The 18,546-nt window shown below is 49.8% G+C and overlaps 1 protein-coding gene across 1 annotated transcript in view; it reads right to left on the reverse strand.

The window, feature by feature from the left end:
• Nucleotides 1-18,009, reverse strand: part of LMCD1 (LIM and cysteine rich domains 1) — a gene marked incomplete at its 5' end in the record, with an annotated part of 33,731 nt that extends 15,722 nt beyond the window's left edge. Inside the window, 2 exons of the mRNA XM_082004441.1 lie at nt 15-103; nt 17,983-18,009. Coding sequence (XP_081860567.1) covers nt 15-103; nt 17,983-18,009 — 116 coding nt within the window. The remainder of the gene's footprint in view (nt 1-14; nt 104-17,982) is intronic.
• Between the last annotated feature and the right edge of the window lie 537 nt (nt 18,010-18,546).

An 18,546-nucleotide genomic window follows, 5' to 3' on the forward strand; every position in this document is an offset into this window, starting at 1 on the left:
GACCAAGAAGTTACCTCCAAGAATGTGGCTCAAAGCCCGTGCATGTCCCTCTGCAGCGTAAACAAGGCACACCTCTTCCCGACTGTGGCTGGCTCACTGACATCTGGAAAAGAACAAGACACCGAGTTGGATAGGATTTATCCTCAAAGATTATCCAAGACTAGAGTACTAACATTGTGTTTTGTCCTTCAGATGTTAATTTTTTCAGCCATACCTTATGTCCTGTGAAGCCTCAAACCTCCCAAATGCCACTTAACCACTGTCCATGCAGACCTGCTACAGGTTTCTTTAGGGATGCTTGGGACAAAGGTTTTCACTTTAAAGCGAGGGAAGATGGCCGTGTCTGGAACAGCACAGGGGGGTGGCACATGAAACATGCACACACCCTGGGCAGCCACCTTAATCTCATGCACAGAGGCCTCAGGTCTCATTAAAAGGTTATTTTGATGCAGCTTATACATTGCATATGAATCTGCACAAGTCAGAAGTTTCATGCAGCAAGACATGGAGGTGCATTGCCATGACCTGATGCTAAACATGCTTTACTGCAGCTTAGACCTCCTTGCTCCTTCAACAGGGGTGCAAGTGTATTTTGGGAATATGGCACATTTCCATGCCTGGGCTTTACAGTGGTTTCCTCAGTGAGCAGAAAGCACAGCGGGGAAAGGCTCTGGGGAGGAAAGGCAGGGGAAGGGCTGTGCCACATGCTCTGCTGCTCATTGAAAGCAGAAGAAAGTCAGTTATATACATGGGTGCTCAATACTGCACAGACTGTCCTAGTAACCTCCCAACAGCAGGCAGACAAGTGCCAAGACACACAACAGGAGCCAATAACACTGAAAATAAACCTATTTTAGTGCCTGCGCCACAGATTTACCAGACATGGCTTTTTGAATGTGAAGAACACAGGAGGGTACAATGGGAGAGTAAACCAAAGTACTGCAGGAAGCACCAGGGAGAAGTGACACCACGGGACACTGAATTTATCTCAGTCTGGTTGTTTTTACAGAAGCTCAGACTCCTGTGTGAAAGACATTTGTTCCCTGTAAAAACAGACTTAAGGAAAAGGAAGACAGTCCCACCCCCAGGACACAGACCCAGCAGAAGCAACGGCAGCATCACAGGAGCTTCGCCCCAGCTCAGCAGATCGACCCTGTGCAGTCACAGATTGAACTACAGGGTGGTCACCTACCTCTGCAAAAACCCAATACCATCAGTCGTCAAGAAGCATTATAAAGCAGCAGTTTCTTGCCATTTTCTGACCACTTTGGACCTCCCAGCCTGTGTTTTCTGCTAAGGCTCAACATGTACAGGTCTCACACCATGCCCTTTCTGGTGCTTGCTCCCATTCATCAAGTTTTTGTAGAAGACCTTTAATCTCTCTCAAAATACAAGCCTGTTCTAGACACTGACTAGTCATTCATGCGCACACATTTAGAGCCCACCAGAAGAACAGTTGAGGCTGCAGAGGTTTCTAGTGCTGGAGCAGGGTGCTGCCTGCCTACACCATTTTAATCTAGTCCATGTGCATTTCTGTGTTACGGTAGCCTTTCATTACAAGATCATATGCTATTTAAATCAATGTTGTTACACCTCCTCCTGCCCCAGCTCCTCGCCTTCCTCACCCAGCCCCAGCTCCTCTCTCCACTGCGCAGTCCTCGTTCCCTGCATGCTGCCCCACCGCAGCAAGGCATGCTGCTCCCCAGCTTTGCACGAGGATGGCAGAGGCCATCCTTGCCAAAACCCATTTTCAAATGGAGGGATCAATGGCAGTAAAAGAACAGAGGTTCTTTTTGAGGTGTGGGTTTCGGGGAGTGCGCTCAGCTCCTTCACTCTGCAGTGCTGTGGGTGTCTAAAAATGTAAATTCCCCTTTGAGGAGACTCTGCAGGGACCCTGCACGGGTGGCCAGGCACCACAGGCAGTGGCTTAGCTGGTGACCAGCCCTAAGCTCTGCCCAGGCTCCGCAGCTGCGCTGGGATGTGCCACTGCTGGCAATGCCAGCAGCCACTCCTTCCTCCCACTCGCTACCAGAGCCACCCGTCCTGCTTCCAGCGCCAGCTCCTGGGCTCCGCAGACCTCCCACACAGACCTGGGGCACGCCGAGGTCTCCTCTGACGTTCAAACCCACGTTCTGCAGCTTTGAAGAGGAAAAGGTCATCTGACAGCACTCAGTTAGGAAAGACATTTCATTTACTTGGAAAACCCAGTGCTGCTAGCAAGGACACAGCTTTCATGAACAGATGGTTCTAGAAACAGCATGATGCTGGTTTGCCAATTTTAAGGTAGATGACAAGCCGTTACATTCTTTTTGTGCGGAACTATTAAGTCTCCATACAAGGCTGCTCATCCTTGAGAAACACAGCCCAAAGGGTACTAAATGGTCCATTTCAGCTCACTTCACCCACGGGACTGCCATTTCATTTGTGCCTCAGCTTCCACCTCATTTTTCACCTGCAGTTTTTCCAGGTATCTTGAAGCCAGTGAAGAGACCTCTCAACCTGGGAATTCATAAAAATACATCTTAAAAATGGTCTTAACATGCACACACACTCCACCCTGCCTCTAATATCCAGAGAAATGGGACATTTGATTCTTCAGCTGTGTGCAAGCTCTCCAGAACAGATAAAGACATTTAAGATTCCAGCACAGACCACTTAGTCCTGCCAGTTCTGGAACTGTGTGCTAGATACCTACTAACTGATGGGATTTTTTAACTGACTCTGATCCGAGTCAGACAGAAGTTGAGTTTAGGCAAGGGACTATGAATGGTTGTTTATTTAAAATACAAGCATCTGGATTAAACAAACTCATTTGGAAGAGTTCCATTACATACAAGGGGGAAAGGAAAGGGAAAAGCATTGTCAGTAGCAAGAACCAGTATGTGAATGCCCACCAAGACAACCTGATGCTTCACAGTCCAAGTGTCAGTGCAGGAACTCTCAGATAATTGGGGGTGGCCACCAGCCTGTGACCTCCACATTGATACGTACGCCCAGTATTTTACTTTATTACCTCAGCATTTACAAGACCCCTTCTTGGTAATTTATTCAGCCTGGTAATTTATTCAACCTGGTAATTTATTCTGCTTATCCAAATACAACTTCTGCTTCATGTCCCAGGTCCAAGTTTAAGTGAGGTTAACTGCTCTTCACTCAGTCTAAACCCCATGGAAGTACCATGAATCAGTAGTCCCCAGAACATCTTCCTTCCCACTCTCCAGAGCAGGCTGGCACCACCCATCACCCCAGTTAGCTGGAAGACCTGTGGCCAGGCTGCTGGATCTGCTTTAGACACCTACCTGACTCCAGCTGCTGCCACACAATGGCTTGGGCATGACTGCCCATTGCCAAGGGCAGGGCAAGCATCCTGAAGCCTAAGAGCTGGCAGAGTTGGGATCATTCGGGTGGTACCCCACATCACCATGTGCTGAACAGCCAGCTCACAGATGGGTGGACGAGTCCCACAAGCACCTCTGACCCAAGGAGCACCTTGCAGCACAGGCTGCCTCTGTAAGGCTCGTGGACCAGCCCAGGTGAGGCAGGCTGCACCTTTCCAGCCGCTGACCCTGCACAGCACCTCTGCCAGCACCCACAAAATTGCTTTTGCACTGTCACTGTTGTCTCACCACAGTTACACATTTACTCATCCCAAATACAGTAAAATGGATCAGATTTAATACAGCAAAGTCTCAACTCTTAAACTGCTGCTATCATTTCACTGTTGGCATTGACAGGCGATTCTTGCCTTTGGGTTATACAACAAAATCTGAGGACCCATTTCCTTAAATTGAAAAAGCCCTAGCTATTATTTTGGCCATATTCAGCTTCAGATGTGTGCAGAAGGTCTAGTCACCAGCCCTCATTTCTGCACTGCTCTAGCCAGGACCAGACCACATGCCTTTGCAACCAGGAGCTCCAGATTGCCTCAGGAACTCTTGTTTGCAGTGTGAGGCTCCTCACCATGCAAGCCAGCCACAAGTCTGGAGCTATGGGAAAACATATGGCAGAAACAATGTGAAAATTGAGAGGCTCTTCAAGGCAAGACATGGCTCCTGAGATGGCTCAGGCTTCTCTGCACTCAGAGGTGTAGGTCTCCAGCAGGAGGAGAAGGTGCTGGGATGGCAGCTCAGGTGAGCCCGTGAAGTCTCAGCGACACCCCTGTGGCACAGGCAGACCCTGCCAAGGCAGCAGGAGCAGCCGGGGTGAACACACCTGAGACCCCTCCACATGGGGACAGGGCACTTACCCACCAACTGCTGCATTGCCTTCCCCTGCAGGCTCAGACCCCTCCAGGCAGCATCTCCCTGTGACAACTCAAAGCACAGCCACATCTCTGCTTGGAGGACAGCGTTAGTCCTTGCTCCAAGCATAACAGGCGCTGCTGCCTGTTTTTCAGGCTGCGTGGTCAGCAGGACTTCCTGCCCAGATATGGAGCTTCTCGTTACAGCTCCACTCTGGCTCCTCAAATATGCATAAAAGGAGATTTCTTTAAAAAAGAGACACAAGACACTGCAGAAAACCCAAACCCGGTAAGAATATGAAACAAATGCTCACCAACTATCTTAGACTCTACCTATGCTCAAGATCATTTGGTAACATCAGTGTTAAACAAGGAGATAAAGTTTAAGATAAAGAGTTTGAAGACATTTGTAATGCCTTTAAAAAGAAAGCCTGTGTCAACAAACTGCTTGGAAGAAAAGCAAATTCTGCTCACCATGACTAGATATACAACACATTAAGATTTCTGTTTTGGCTTTGTGTCTTATAGCATTCTTGCTATTAAAGGAGAGAAAGCAAGTCAGTGCAGAGGAAATTCTTAGGTAGTGAAATTATAGGAAATTGAGCTGTTCTACCCACAAAAACATCTCTGAACAATCTCAGGAATACACCAGTAATACCATGGTTCACTATCATACTGACCAAAAGCAGGGCCATTCTAGGCGCTGGTAAGTTTGCTCAGTGGCTGGAAAACAGAGTGCCTATAAAGACAAGTGACAAGGAAAAAACCCAAACATGGCTCCAACTTGCTTTAGAGTTTAAGGACTCTTTTGGCAAGCAGCACTGAGCTTTCAAGGCAGGTCTGGTGAGATGGAGCCCTGGTTAGAAGTTATGAGCAGGTCTGGGTCCAGCTCTACCAGTCTGCTCTATTCACAGCTCAGCTGAGACTCCAGAAGGTTTTGCTGGTGTATCATCACCCTCTGACCAGTCCAGCACAACTTGGCCAATGACTCTTTGCCAAACAGTCTACAGGAGCTAGTTTGGCAACTAAGTTTGTTGCAAGGGCACTGTCCTCAATGGCACATGGAGAAAACAGTGTTTTCACATCCATGACTTGTAAATCCTTCCTTCCACTCTCCTCACAGCCAGTTCAGTTCCAGAGATTTAGTATATCCATGAAGAGGAGACTTCAGACTAAATGTAGGTGTTTCCCAGTGAAGGCTTCTCTAGAAATAACCAGGCTAATGCTACAGGCAGACAGGCCAAACCTCTAGACCACAAATGGGCTGAACTTGGACATGCCAGTGCTCAGACACACTAGCTATCATAGGCACAGGCCCACAGAAACATCTCCTCCCTTCTAGAGTTGCACAAGCACTTTCCTCGTAGGTATAATTTGATATATATATGGACACAGAGCTCCACTAGCTGTCATGCTTTTGTGGTCTCCACACACCCAGTCTAAAGCTTTAGTGACAAGCAGCTCCCTGCCAAAAGGCTCAGTGGCAGGAAGGCTGCTGAGATCCTCCCGCAGGCGGCAAGGAGCTGGCTGATGTACTGAGCAGTAAGGAGCAAAGTGTGTCGGGACGTATTCAACACCTCTGCTTTGTACAGCCACAGAAGTACAGGGTGGCTCCAGCACTCTGCTCCTGGGCACTGAGAGATCCCATTGTTTTATGGAGTACTGAGTAGAAAAAATGTTAATATAAAACTTTCAGAGAGCTTACAAGGCAGCCAGCTAGGGAAAGCTAGCATCCTACCACCCTCTGCTAACAGCTGCTTTTGCAGAGAGGCTGGTTTATCTGAGGCCCATTGCAGAATCAGGAAGTCCCACCGAATGTCTGTAACACACAGATTAACCCACCAAGTGCCACGAGAACACATAGCGATATTCTGCTTTCCTTTAAGGATCTTGGTGAGTTTGATAGATGAGGGCAATCAAGCACAGCAACAGACTGAAAGCCAATGCAGCCAAGCACATGCCTGAGGGGACCGTGTCACTGCCTCCAGCCTCGTCCCCCCAGCCAGCAGCACCCACCTTTGCTGAAGAATTTGCTGACACCCAATAAGGGAAATGCAGTCATGAGCTTAGCACTTGCTTTTTGGTGATGCTTAGCTTTCTTCCTTTTCTTTTGCTATGAGACAGCTCCCTACACCATCCCTCTTCAGCAGTGCACAAGGCACAGGGTCAAGACAGGCTTGATAAATTACTTTTGACCTCCAGCAGAAGCATGCTACATGGTCATAAGACCACAGCACAGACTTGGTTAAGTGACAAAACAAGGTGGAAATAGGAAAGTGGAGCCAGCTCCAGCTGCTAAATCAGTCACTGTAGCAAAAGGATAACTGAAGTAAGGAGATTATTATCTGATAAGGGATGCTTAGACCACGCTCCCTTGGAAGACCTTTAGTTCCTTCCTCCTGCATATCCATAGGGACCTTGGTCTAATCAGAAGTTTGTAATAGTCCTGCAGATGGGAAACAAATACCGTTGAGAGGCCAGGGTGTCTCCTAGCAGGACAGTTTCAGCATTAGCTGCACATACACTACACACCACATGAAAAGGCAGGGCAGCTCCAGCCAGAAGAGGACATCCCTTTGGTCAGCAGCAGCACTGGCCACCGCGCCGCTGCTGCGGGGGGAGCAGACCTGTAGGGTCAGGAGCCCAGCTGACTGATTAATCCAGAGCTGCATCCTCAGAGGAACTCAGGCCTGAAATAGGGCTCACTTTTGCCAAATTTGGCTAACACGGTTATTAATCAAAGACTGCTGAAGACCCATAAAGCTTCTAAGAACATACACCCTGCTCCAAGAGTTAGCTTCGCAGTGATGGGAGATGAGGCAGGACTCCGCTGGCTCCAGGTCACTGCGTTCAATGCCAGCAGAGAGCACAGGCACCATCAGAGCAGGTTCAAGGGGGCTGAAGGGTAATGCCATGAGAGCGTTACTCCTCCCCAGCACGGCTGCACGAGCCACCCACTGCTCTCCAGCCTCCAAAAGGGCTTTTGGGACCAGCTGCCACAGCTCCAGAAGGGACAGGGGAAGCAGGGCCCTCCTGCTTCTGTAGAGGTTTCTGGATCCTAAAAGCGCTTATTGCACAACACCTTATTTGGCGACTAGAAACGGCGATGGAGACACGTAACTACCTCAAGTATGTTTTCTCCTCCTTTTTAGGAAGGAAGAGGAAAAGCTGGTTTCCAAAAAGTTACTACAAGCTCACAACAGCACTTCAGGGCAGAGGTCCTCATTTCACCTCTCCTCACAGGCAGACTGCTCCTCCAGCACCCACGGCAAGTTCAAGATAAACCCTTCGGTGCAGCCTCTGGAAGACTCTTGCAGTGTCAGCATTTGATACCCTACCCTGACAAATCACAGCCAGGGCAGAAGATGGCTTAAGTGAAGCTAAGGGACCACATGAACACTTTGGGTGGGGTTCCTCCACAGCTGCAACAAATTTTGGAAATTAACAATTCTAACTTTGAGAAAGTGCCTTGAAAAAAGAAAAAGGGAAAAGTCATATGATATTCACATGGGTGGGACCAGTTTGCTCAGTACAATTGTTGAGGAGTGTAGGAATATAGATGGATAGCAATTAATTTGTTGTCATTATTTGACTATAATAGAGCTAAGCTTGCACAATAATAGGGAGCTAACTCAAAATTCCTTAAGTATTTCCAACAACTGGAGGCTGTAAGTGTTTACATGTAACAGAGGTATCTGCATCCCAGCGAGGGGAATGCTGCAAGCTTTGGAAAGGGACACCATCGTAAGTTAAAACTAAGAAATATTTACATGGGCTGCAGGAGAAAAATCAGCCAAGCCCAAGAGCAAAATAGTAGCACATCCAAGGGGCTGGGTTTTAGTTAAAAGCAGGAATGGAGCCAGACTCTGTACATACAAAAAGCCTCTTTGGTCACATTTTCCTTCCTATTGTGGGTCCAGCAGGGCAGATTTGCTACAACTGTCTTACTATACACAACCATGTGCTGCACCCAACTGTCCCTTCTCAGCATACACGCAGTTGCCTCTTCTCTAAGACAGGTGGGCTACCTAGCAGCCTGTTTGACCAAGGCCAGGGACTTCTGAACTTTCCTCAAAGCACAGCAACACACAACATCAGCTGCTAGCCAGAAAAAGCTTTTTCTGGCATGCCCAGGGACATGATAGCACAAAGCCTTCCAGCACAGAGCTGGCCAGCCCACCTGCTGCCAGGTGGCCTGGGACTGGTCATTCAAAGCAGGCCCCAGCCCCACAGACACCCTGGGCTGAACTGGGGCACTGCCCAGGCTGCACCCAAAGCTTCCTTCAGAGCTCTTCACTCGGGCAGTGAGGCCAAGTACTTGGGTCAGTGACCTCTGCAAATCCACAGGGCACCAGCAGCAGGGACAGAGCCACCGCAGAGACCAAGCCTAGGGTATTAATATTATGAGGTTGCCTTGACTTTAAGGCAAGGCAGGACAGTGTTGTGCTAGCCATGAAACAAATCCTTTGCTGCTCCCTCAATTTGTGTAGTAACTAGAACTACTCCATTTCTGAGCCCATACTGTTCCATACACTACTGGGAGTCTTTAAGGCATCAAAGTCTCAAATAGCTATATATAGTAAAGGTAGCACCTAGGTAATATTTACCCTGAACTAATGAGAAACCCAGGTCAAATAGTCTCATTCATATTTTCATTTCCTAATTCAAGCTGAAAAGCAGATGCACTAGAAAGAATAAGATTCTCTGTTACCTGGTCAAATTACTAAGATCATTTTTCCCTTTAGTGGTTCCAATGCTGGCAGAAGGTTCACATCAGTCTAACAAATCTGAACTCACAGGTGATTGCTTGAATTTAATCATTTGACTAGCTTTCATCTATACATTTAAGTGCAAGGGCAGTTATTGCTAACAGTCCAAGGGCAGGTAATGCTAACACACCTGCATTTCAGCACAGCAATGCTGGAGGCTGAGCTATCTGCTAAAGCTCTGCATTCACGAGGTGCAATTGAAGTGCATGCCAAAAAAAACAAACCTCATTTTTTGTGTAACCAAAATGATGGTCCAGAATTTCAGGTAAACACCAAAAGCACTGAAAACTTGGCCTAAATGTCCCAGTAGTAAAGGCTGTATATGTCAGAAAAAAACCCACAGCTTTGTTTAAATATTTAAGCAAGCAATTACTTGGAATCTTAAAATACTGAGTTAAGGTCCTTTTATCATGCAGAAGAGCCCAAATCAACACTTGCCTGGGTGGCAGAAACTTCTTTTCAAGATCTTGGCCTCAGGCACCTTAATTCACAGTTTGGATGGGCAATCTGTCTCACTCAGCACTTTCCTAGTTTTCCCATCTTGGAAAATCTCTTAATAAATTCCTTGAGGAAGGGGATCACCTGCTTCTCATTAAACCTGCCTCCCAAACTTCTGGGGAAAAATTACCCACAAAAAGACATCACTGGAGAGCTGAAGAGTTCCAAAAAGCTCTTTTGTGGACTTGTTCCTCAGGATCCAGTGCTGAACAGGACCTGGGGCGAGTGTTGCTCCAGTGCAAGAAGAGCAGCTGCTCATCTGAGACCAAGTGCTGGCAGCAACTAGAGAAGCAGAGGACTTGACCTCCGCTCACTGTGAGTACCCGTGTTGGAGCCAACACTGCCCCAGACATCTGCTTGGGAGTGCACAACAGCCAGTGATGCCACCCCACCTAGCTGTTGTCTTAATGTACATTTAAGATGAGTTAAGGGAGATACAAACAAGCCCCCAGTGATACAAAATACCCATGTCCCAGCTGAAGGACAGGTAGTCCAGCCTGAGTCATCTTGGCTTTATTTTGGCTCTCTGCTGGAAGAGATATTGCAGAAGTCTTGGATGCAAGAGCCCTACCTGGTTTCACTGCTCTGCCGTTCATTAGGGAAGACATTTGCCGCTTCTGCTAATCAAGCAGAGCCAAGGTATGACATTGGTCTGACATGTCAGCTCTGCTCTCAGCCCCTGAAGTGTCACTCACCCCAGACATACACAACCTGGCAGTTCACATGCAACAAGGAAGGGGAAGTCAAAGCTAAAGCATCTGGACCAACTAAAGCCCAAGGAGAATGCTAGCTCTAGAGGTGCTCCTGGGGATGTCCATTTTTCTCCCCACTTTGTCACTGTCAGAACTAGGGACATTGGTACATCAGAGCGGAGGAGCCAAGGCAGCAGAACTACCACTCCTGGAACATGCTGACCTTGCCCAGTAGTTCTACATAGTGGGTATTACGCTGATTTTTTTCTCTCCTGCTAATGACCAAATGTCCTGGACTGTAACTGATGTCTGGTGAGGTCCAGTTTCAGGCATGCTCAGGACTCAGCTCGCAGTACTAGCACAGAAGAAAACTGTCCAAAATAGCTTGGACCAGCTGGAAGCCAGGCAAGAGGGTTTACCTCCAGAGTGGGAAACTCACCGCTGTGCTGGACAAGCTTTTCTGGATTTTAGAAGGGGCTCCATGACAGTGTCTGCAAGTGGAATGAATTTGTGCAAGGGCAAAACCCCATTTTTAGACATGCATTAATCAATATACACATTTGCTACTATCATTTTGACTGAGAACAAAGGGTTGATTTGTTTTCTTCTTGTTTTCATAGACAGAAAGCTTCTATTGTAATCATGACCTAAAAGCAATTTGTTTCCCTGCCAGATTCTGAGCAATCAGTTATCCAGATTACCACACTCACAGGGGGAGGAATCACTTACAAAAGACTGTCTTTCATCTCAAATTCTCTCTATAGGATTTATTTAAGTCATCAGTGAATGAATTGGTATCATCAGGAATACCAGAAGCACTCATTGATATTAAACTCTGCAGAGTAAGAAGTTTGTTGTCCTTTATTTTAGCAACATAAAGACCAGGCAAAGGCACTGATATCCAAGAAAAGTAATTCAATGGAGCTGCCAGATCTCAACCTACAGGATGACAGAGATACAGCAGAACCAGAGCCTCTGCAAATACCTTGCTCTTCCAAGAGCACATAGTTGGCAGCATTCCTTTCTCCCCTAACAATGTGTGAATTAATGATAAGGGAAGGGCAAACTTTGAAAAATAAGATGAATTTATTTTTCCACAAGCAAGACAGTGCTTCAGACACTTAGTCTGAGTGAGTAGGTGTATGGAATGGGAAGAACCCACCCAAATTTAACCAATCAGCAGCTATGCTAAGGCCTGGCGTGCTCAGGTGAGCGTTGCAATCATCAGTTACCTTCACTGAGCCAGCTTCATCCTTCCCACCTCAGGAGAAGGTGCTGAATGGCACCCGGAATGGGGGTCCCTCAGAACACCGACATGTTGCACTTCAGGAGCTGCTTCCATCAAATTTCTTACAACACCAGTTTACTCCTCCTAAATGTCTTCTCAGCGCTACCTGTGTTTTACTGCTGAAGAGACCAGACAGGAGAAAGCTGAAGATGGGCCCACGGGCCTGTCACAGCAGCGCGCACGAAAGGCAGAGGCATGTGTGGGCCTGGGCCACCCAGCCCTCTCCTCACCCCGTCCTTCCCACGCTGCAGCTCCCCTGTATCAGCTCCAAGTCTTCCGTGGGACCTGGCCACTCTCACAAACCCCTCCAAAATCTCAAAAGGCCCATCCAGCTGTGCAAGATGCAAAAAAAGGCTTAGGCATGAGGTGTTTAAGAGGAAAGGTATCAGCAGCCCTCTGACAGCTACTGAGGAGTTGTCACACCAGCCTCTGGGGCCGTAGGTCTGTGTTCCCATCCTAAATGTCCAGATCCAGGACGGGTACTTTGAACTAGGAGAAATACTGCTCAGTGCGGAGCATCAGGATGTAGTAACCAAGACACATGGCCGACCGGAGCCGGCTGGCTGCCCTCCTGTAGGCCGCCTGCTGTAGCTGGCGCTCATGGCTGTGCTTTGGTGGGCCGAGCAGGCTTGGCAGCACGTGTGAGAGGAACTCAGGGGATTTTTTTTTTTTTTCCCTTTCCACTAGAGCTTCATAAACTTGACACAAGTTAGCCTCTCACAGAGGGGAAAATAAGGTGAGGTGCTTTTGAGTGACACCTTTCCGGGACTTCAGAAAGAGCAAGTGAATGACTCCAAGCTCACCTTGTGGCTGGCAACACCCTGAACCCTAACGCAGAAGCCAAAGGGCTGTGCTCCTCAGATACAGCCAGTCACGATGCTTTCGGGTAAATTTGCTTTCCTATGTTCCTCTGATAAGATGACAGTAGATTTGTCTTCCTATTTGTTCCTTCCCAATGGAACACTATCAGGAATAATTTGCCAAAGACTACATGAAACCTAATCTTGACAGAATTTAGCCTGTTGTCTGAGTGGGTAAGGCAATAAACCCCCAGCATTTAAAGCTTCCAACAGACACAATTTCTGTGCTAGAAATTAATAATGGTAGTTGCACAGCAGTTTGTCTGCAACAGTCACACAGCTGCTTTAGTGCTTTGGCGCTTCTCTTAACCAAGACTTTAACATTGCAGGCATAAGCAGAAGTCATTTTTCTACAAGCATGTATTTTTGCATGTCTGAAAGGTACAGCTAACAGCATCCACAAATACTAGCAGAAAAAGACCTTTGTTTTCCTTATTTCCTACTACTCAGCCATCCTCCTCCATTTCCCTACTATTTGTATTTGCACTATTTGACTTTCAGGTGAGCCAGCCAGCATGCACTCCTGTTCACTAGTGCTTATTTTAATTCCCCAGGGCCACCCAGCGCCGCAGGACAAGGGAGAGCAGGCCTTCCTCTCCTTTGCCTCCGACCAATTCAGAGCAGCTGTTCCTGCACGGGTTTGAGCTACTGCACCTAGCGAGCTGAACACTGACGATTTACGATGCCGTATCTGTCAGCAACTAAGTCAAAGCTGCTATTCGTTTCTGTTGTATCAACTGCTTTTAATGCACTTTCTATTCAGGTCAGGAAAGCCCGGACGCTGGCATGCAGGGGAGTGCAAAACCAGCATACCCAGCAAGAGGAAAGAGCTCCCCATTGCCAAGGCAGGTAACGGCTCTGTAGCAGTTCAGAGGCTTTCAGTAACTGAGGATGAAGTCAAAGGGTTCACAGTAGGCGAGATGGTAAAAGTACAAGGCATCAGGCTGGTAACCAGCATTAGGAAACTCTTGCTCTTCCAAAAATTGCTAATAGCTGCCCTGCAATCTTTCCCTTTCTCTGAGCCCCATCTTTAAATAGAGCAATAGCTTCAAGCTAGGACATCCAAATATCTCTTTTCCTGAAGAGTTGAAATACAGCATTTCCTTTTTTTCAAAAAGAGAAAAACACCTCAGCCTAAACAAATACTCCAGACACTGCCTCCCTGCAGGACAAGAGGGATTTTTTAACTTGTAAATTGTATTTTATGGGACTTGATTTAGCTCTGAGTCCAAATCCCCAAATACACTCTTTAACCCATATGCTGCTTTATGATTTCATATCTATAAATGCTTGTTGGGAGCTAAGCAGGTTTCTGCATTCAGATCAACATCTGTTTTCCTGGGACAGCTGCAGCAGCACTTCCTCCCTTGAGCTCCAACACAAGGACACTGTTCTTGGAGCAGGGGTACAGCCCCACAAGTACATGCCACCTTCCAAACAGCAGCACGTGGGGTGACAAGTCATCTCCCCCGAGCCACAAGCCACACCACCGACACGGGGGCCAAACCCCTTGTCCATCTAGCAGGGACTTCACAGAGAAGGTACCAACTTCTCATAATGAAGCTCTGAGCTTCTGTTAATGGAGACTATAACCAGAAATAGCAAACACAAAAGAAGCCTGCAAGGGCTAAGTAACTTTTGATGGTCTAATTGTTAAAAATTATGAGGTCCAGCTTTCAACAGTAGAGGTGAAACTGCCTGTACAGTTACCAACAGCGTTTACACAAATGAGCACTAGCACGTTGAAATAACTAACACAATGGCTTCACAGGCACACCCGCTGCGGTTACAGCGTTCTCCATTTTTATCACTGTGTGCCCAAACTGCTTGAAAGTGGTTTTGGACAGAAGAGAGATTTTACAGATGTGTCCTGCAGCAGGCTACTGCTGGGTGCAGCCCCCATGATCTGGGAGCTGAGCATCCTTCCCCACAAAGCCAGCCATCCACCCACGTGCTGCAGATGGTCATGGAGCACTGGCCATGCTGTGACGAAAACACTGCTAGGGGTTCAGCCCAGGTACCCCGTGCACCTTGACCAGGGGACACAGCTTGTGAAAACATGAATGGAAAAGCCAAGTCTCTAATATATTCCTCAAGTTTGTTAAAAAGCTCTGAATCGTTGGACTTTATGAAGGGCAAGTTCCCAATCCTTAATAGCATTCCCATGTACATCTACAGCTATATGCAGAGAAGTCTTCAAGTGTCCAGACACACTGCTGGTGGAGAAGGGGGGCTTCTGGCGCCCCCGGGAGCCCGAGTCAACCAGACCCCCGCATACACTGGCGCTGATTTATCACAACGGCAGCGCTGCTTTTTTCCTGTCCCACAGCCTGTCCGCTTCGGATGTTTGCAAGAACGCATGCTAGAGAACTGCAGAAAGAAAAAGTTGAAGAACCAACATTTGTATTAACCAAGTAAACTTTACCTTGGCTTTGAACAGTGCTTTCAGCTTATTGGGTTACTTTCCTCTCCCTACAAAAATGGACTGAATTTAGTGAGAACAGTACACAAATCCCGCTGCCTGCGCAGTCCAGCTGAAGCAGCTCCAGTAATGCACGAAATGCCAGCCATCACGCTTTATCTTTGTTTTGGATTTTAACTCTCCATTTAGAATTTAATCTAAACAACCTATTTGCCAAACAGAATGCCATCCCACTCATGCTGTTTTAATTTCCTCAGAAAGAATCCCATAATACACTAGGCAAGACATCAACAATAATTAAACCCAACAGTGATTGAAAATCAAATTCAGGGCCTTGCAACAAGCCCTAATGAGTTCCAGACTTGCCTTCCTCGACTTGCTCGAACTGGTTGTGCAACACTGCCAAACCAAATTAAAATTTGACAGTATTCCACCCCATGCCCAGAAAAAGTGCCCTTCTCCTGATTCAGGAAATTAAACAGCCGTCTACTGTGAAGACACCCATTTGTCTTTGGACATATATTATTCAGACAGTGATCCAATGTCTGTATTATTTTTCAGCTTGTTTTCATTATGTCATTTCATATCCCTTCTGAAGTGCAAACTAGCCGGGACTTCTTTCTTACACTACCATGCCTGGTTCCAGTTCAGGTGGCAGGCAGCTGGTCAGAACAATTACACAGACACTGGGCATCACACCTCCGTCGCCCCACGCAGGGGAGGTTACGCCCGGCACTGCCTGCCCGTGAGCAGCCATGAGAAGGTCTCTCACAGCAGAACTACGCCCTTCCACTGCCAGCAGTTTGTGCTGCTCCCTTCAGAGTTTACTGACGCTGCAGTTAAAGACGACACCTTGTCCTTTACCCTTCCACCGAGGGGAGCCAAGTACGCAGCCACATGTTTTGGAAAGGCGCTGATGGTTTCTGCATGTGCGAGTCTTTCAGGTGCCTGGTAAGACCTGACACTGCTGTGTGGCCTCGCTACTCCATCCCTTGTGGACAATGCTTGAGAAGCTCCTGGGAGATGCATCTAGTGCAGTTGTGGCTTTGCTGGGGTGTATTTCTGCTCCGCAGCACAGACTTAGCTCAGCCCTCCTTGCTGCCCACATCTAGCCCTGCTTCTCCACTGCCTCCCACAAGGGATCCGCAGCCTGGGGCTGCTGGCAGAGACTTCACCCTGATGACATCCCTGAGCTCCACGAGCAGTGCTCCAGGCAAGGCAGGGATTGAGCTACTGCCTGACAACAGACTGACCACAGCCCAGCAAACATCGACATGAGCCACAACTGTAGTTGCCCATGAAAAGGGGTCAGTTTTCCCTCTTGTGGGACTGATCTCCACTCAGTGCCTGGTACGAGCTTCCCAAGGGCCTCAACTGGCATCTGAAAAGTGCCCTCCCCACATGAGTTGCAGCAGCCAGGACCCTACACACATGCCCAAGGGTTACCAGCAACAGGGACCCACTGGCAGGGGACACCTTGCTCTGAGTCTCTAGGGATAACACACCAGAAGAGGCCTTCCTGGCAGGTCTTTGCTATGCCCTGGTCACCCCCCACATGCCTGGTAGGACAGGGTTACCCCGTGGTGCCGCACAGAGGGAGCCTGCCCTCTCTGGCAAGCACAGACTGGGTCCCTGTGGCCAACAGCCAACTGGAAGCCAGTCCAGACTTACAGCAGTCAGAGCTGGAAGGAGGAGGGGAGGGAGGGAAGGAGGAACCCCACACTCGCACCCAGAGATCAGGTATTTCAGGCAGGACATGCGGAGAGCAGGAGCACCATGCTGCTGAGGGGAGGGCAGCACAGGGAGTGCGTGGTACAGCCCCAGCCACCCAGATGGCAACACATGCAAGGGACACCCACTGCCAAAACACCAAAGTTTGCCCGGGGCCACCTGCAAGGCGTGTCCAGTTTTCCACAGAACCCAGCAAAAAGTTTTCCATAGCACAGTTCAAACCTAATGGGATAGATGGAGCTACACCTGGGAGACAGACAGACTGACCCTTCCCATCCTGACAGTCAGGGACCTCCAAGGACAGTGTCAGCAAGAAACTACTCACAGATGTTCATAGCAACGGGTGCTGTTCCACACCAGGAAGATCCAGAGGTGTCCCTGTGCCCTGGCAGACCCATGGAGGCCCGTCCCAGGGCACGGTGCTCAGCACTGCCTGGCTGGCTATCTGGCATCAAGAGTGATGGGATTACAACAACGTGGAAACCGAGAAGCGCTGACATTAAGGGTTTAACTCATCTCCTAATTATGCAGTGACAAAGGTACAGCAAGTAAGGTCGTGAAAGCAGCTGCTCCCTCGCAACCCATTCCACACGTTTTTTATTTAGCAATTAAAATCCCTTCCATTCAGCTTAAGGCCATGCCAAGAGGGCGTTTCAGTTATTCTGGTTCTTTTGCTCACCAAAAGACACTGTGGCAGAGCCCCGGGATGGCCTGGGGAAAGCAAGCCTTCGGCGGCCGCAGCAGGCGGCGCGAACGCTTTCCAGAGGGTCTGCAAGGAGCCAAGCAGCCCCCCGCGAGGACACAGGCTCAGAGCAGCGGTGGTCGGAGTCCCACGCGAGTTAGCTTAGACGACAAACAGTTGCCTTTCCGGCAAGAGCTCGGTTGAAGTAGATTTCTTGTACAGAAGCAAGAGCAAACCCAGACGCATCGTTGGACGCGGCGGCCGGGCAGCCCCCGAGCGTGCCTGCGTGGCCGCGCCGCACGGCTAGACTTGCCCCACCGCGATGCGGGAACGAGCCAACGACTTCAGAGGTCACTTTCGTTCGCCCTTAACCCCGAGGATTTAGTAACCCACGTAATACCCGTGCCCTGCGACATTCCCCTCCTTGGCGCCTGCTGCCTCGGGCCCCGCTCCATGGAGGGCCACAAGCCGCCGAGGGTGGCCCCTCGGCGGCCACAAGCCACGGAAACGCCAGCACGAACGGGAGCGCGGCCGCGGCACTCGGCGTTAGATGCGCGCCCAGCCGGAGGCCGCGCACCTCCCGCGCGCTCGTGACACGCCGAAGCCCCGGCCCCCCGCAGCACCGGGAGCCGAGGGGATAGTGGGGTTAAAAGGTAAAGCCACACACGCGCGTTTCCAGCCCTGCCGCCGCTGACCGCGGCTCGCGCCCGCCCCTCCGCCGCACGCAGCCCCCCCCCGGGCGGAGGCAAGAGCCCCCCCACGGGGCGCCCCAGGAGGCCGGTCCCCCCGCCCGCACCCACCTTCTGCAGGCCGGGGCCCAGCTCCATCCCGCGCCGCGGCCGCCGCTCGCCCGGGGCGCGCTGCCCCACCGGCGCCTTTCATTGGCGACCGCGGCTGCCCCGGGCCGCCCTCAGCCAATCCGCCGCCGGCAGCGAACTTTGCTGCCCAATGGCGTGCGGCGGGGCGGGGCACGCCGGCTAAGGCGCGCACGTGTGCGCGGGCGCGGCTCTCCGCGCAGCCCCGGGGACGTGACAAATGGGAAAGAAAAGGGCACAAAAAAACCCAAATAAAGGCGTTTTTAGGCGCCCCCGCCCCAAAGCGGCGGTGCCGAGGAAGGGTGTGCCGGGGAGGGCGTGGCGGCCGGGGGATGTCCGAGCGGTGCGCGGGCCCGGCCGGGCTGGCGGGAGCTGGCAGCTTTCAAGCCGAGTCGCCTTTCTTGGCTGGGCTGGGGCCGCCCCGCTGCCCCTCTGCCCCCCTGTCCTGATGTCCCTCTGTCTTGCTGCCCCTCTGCCCCACTCTCCCTCTGTCCCACTGCCCCGCTGTCCTGCTGTCCCACTGCCCCTCTGCCCCTCTGTCCTGCCACC

This window comes from Phaethon aethereus, assembly GCF_964289735.1.
Source record: "Phaethon aethereus genome assembly, chromosome: 11".
Taxonomy (NCBI): Eukaryota; Metazoa; Chordata; class Aves; order Phaethontiformes; family Phaethontidae; genus Phaethon; species Phaethon aethereus.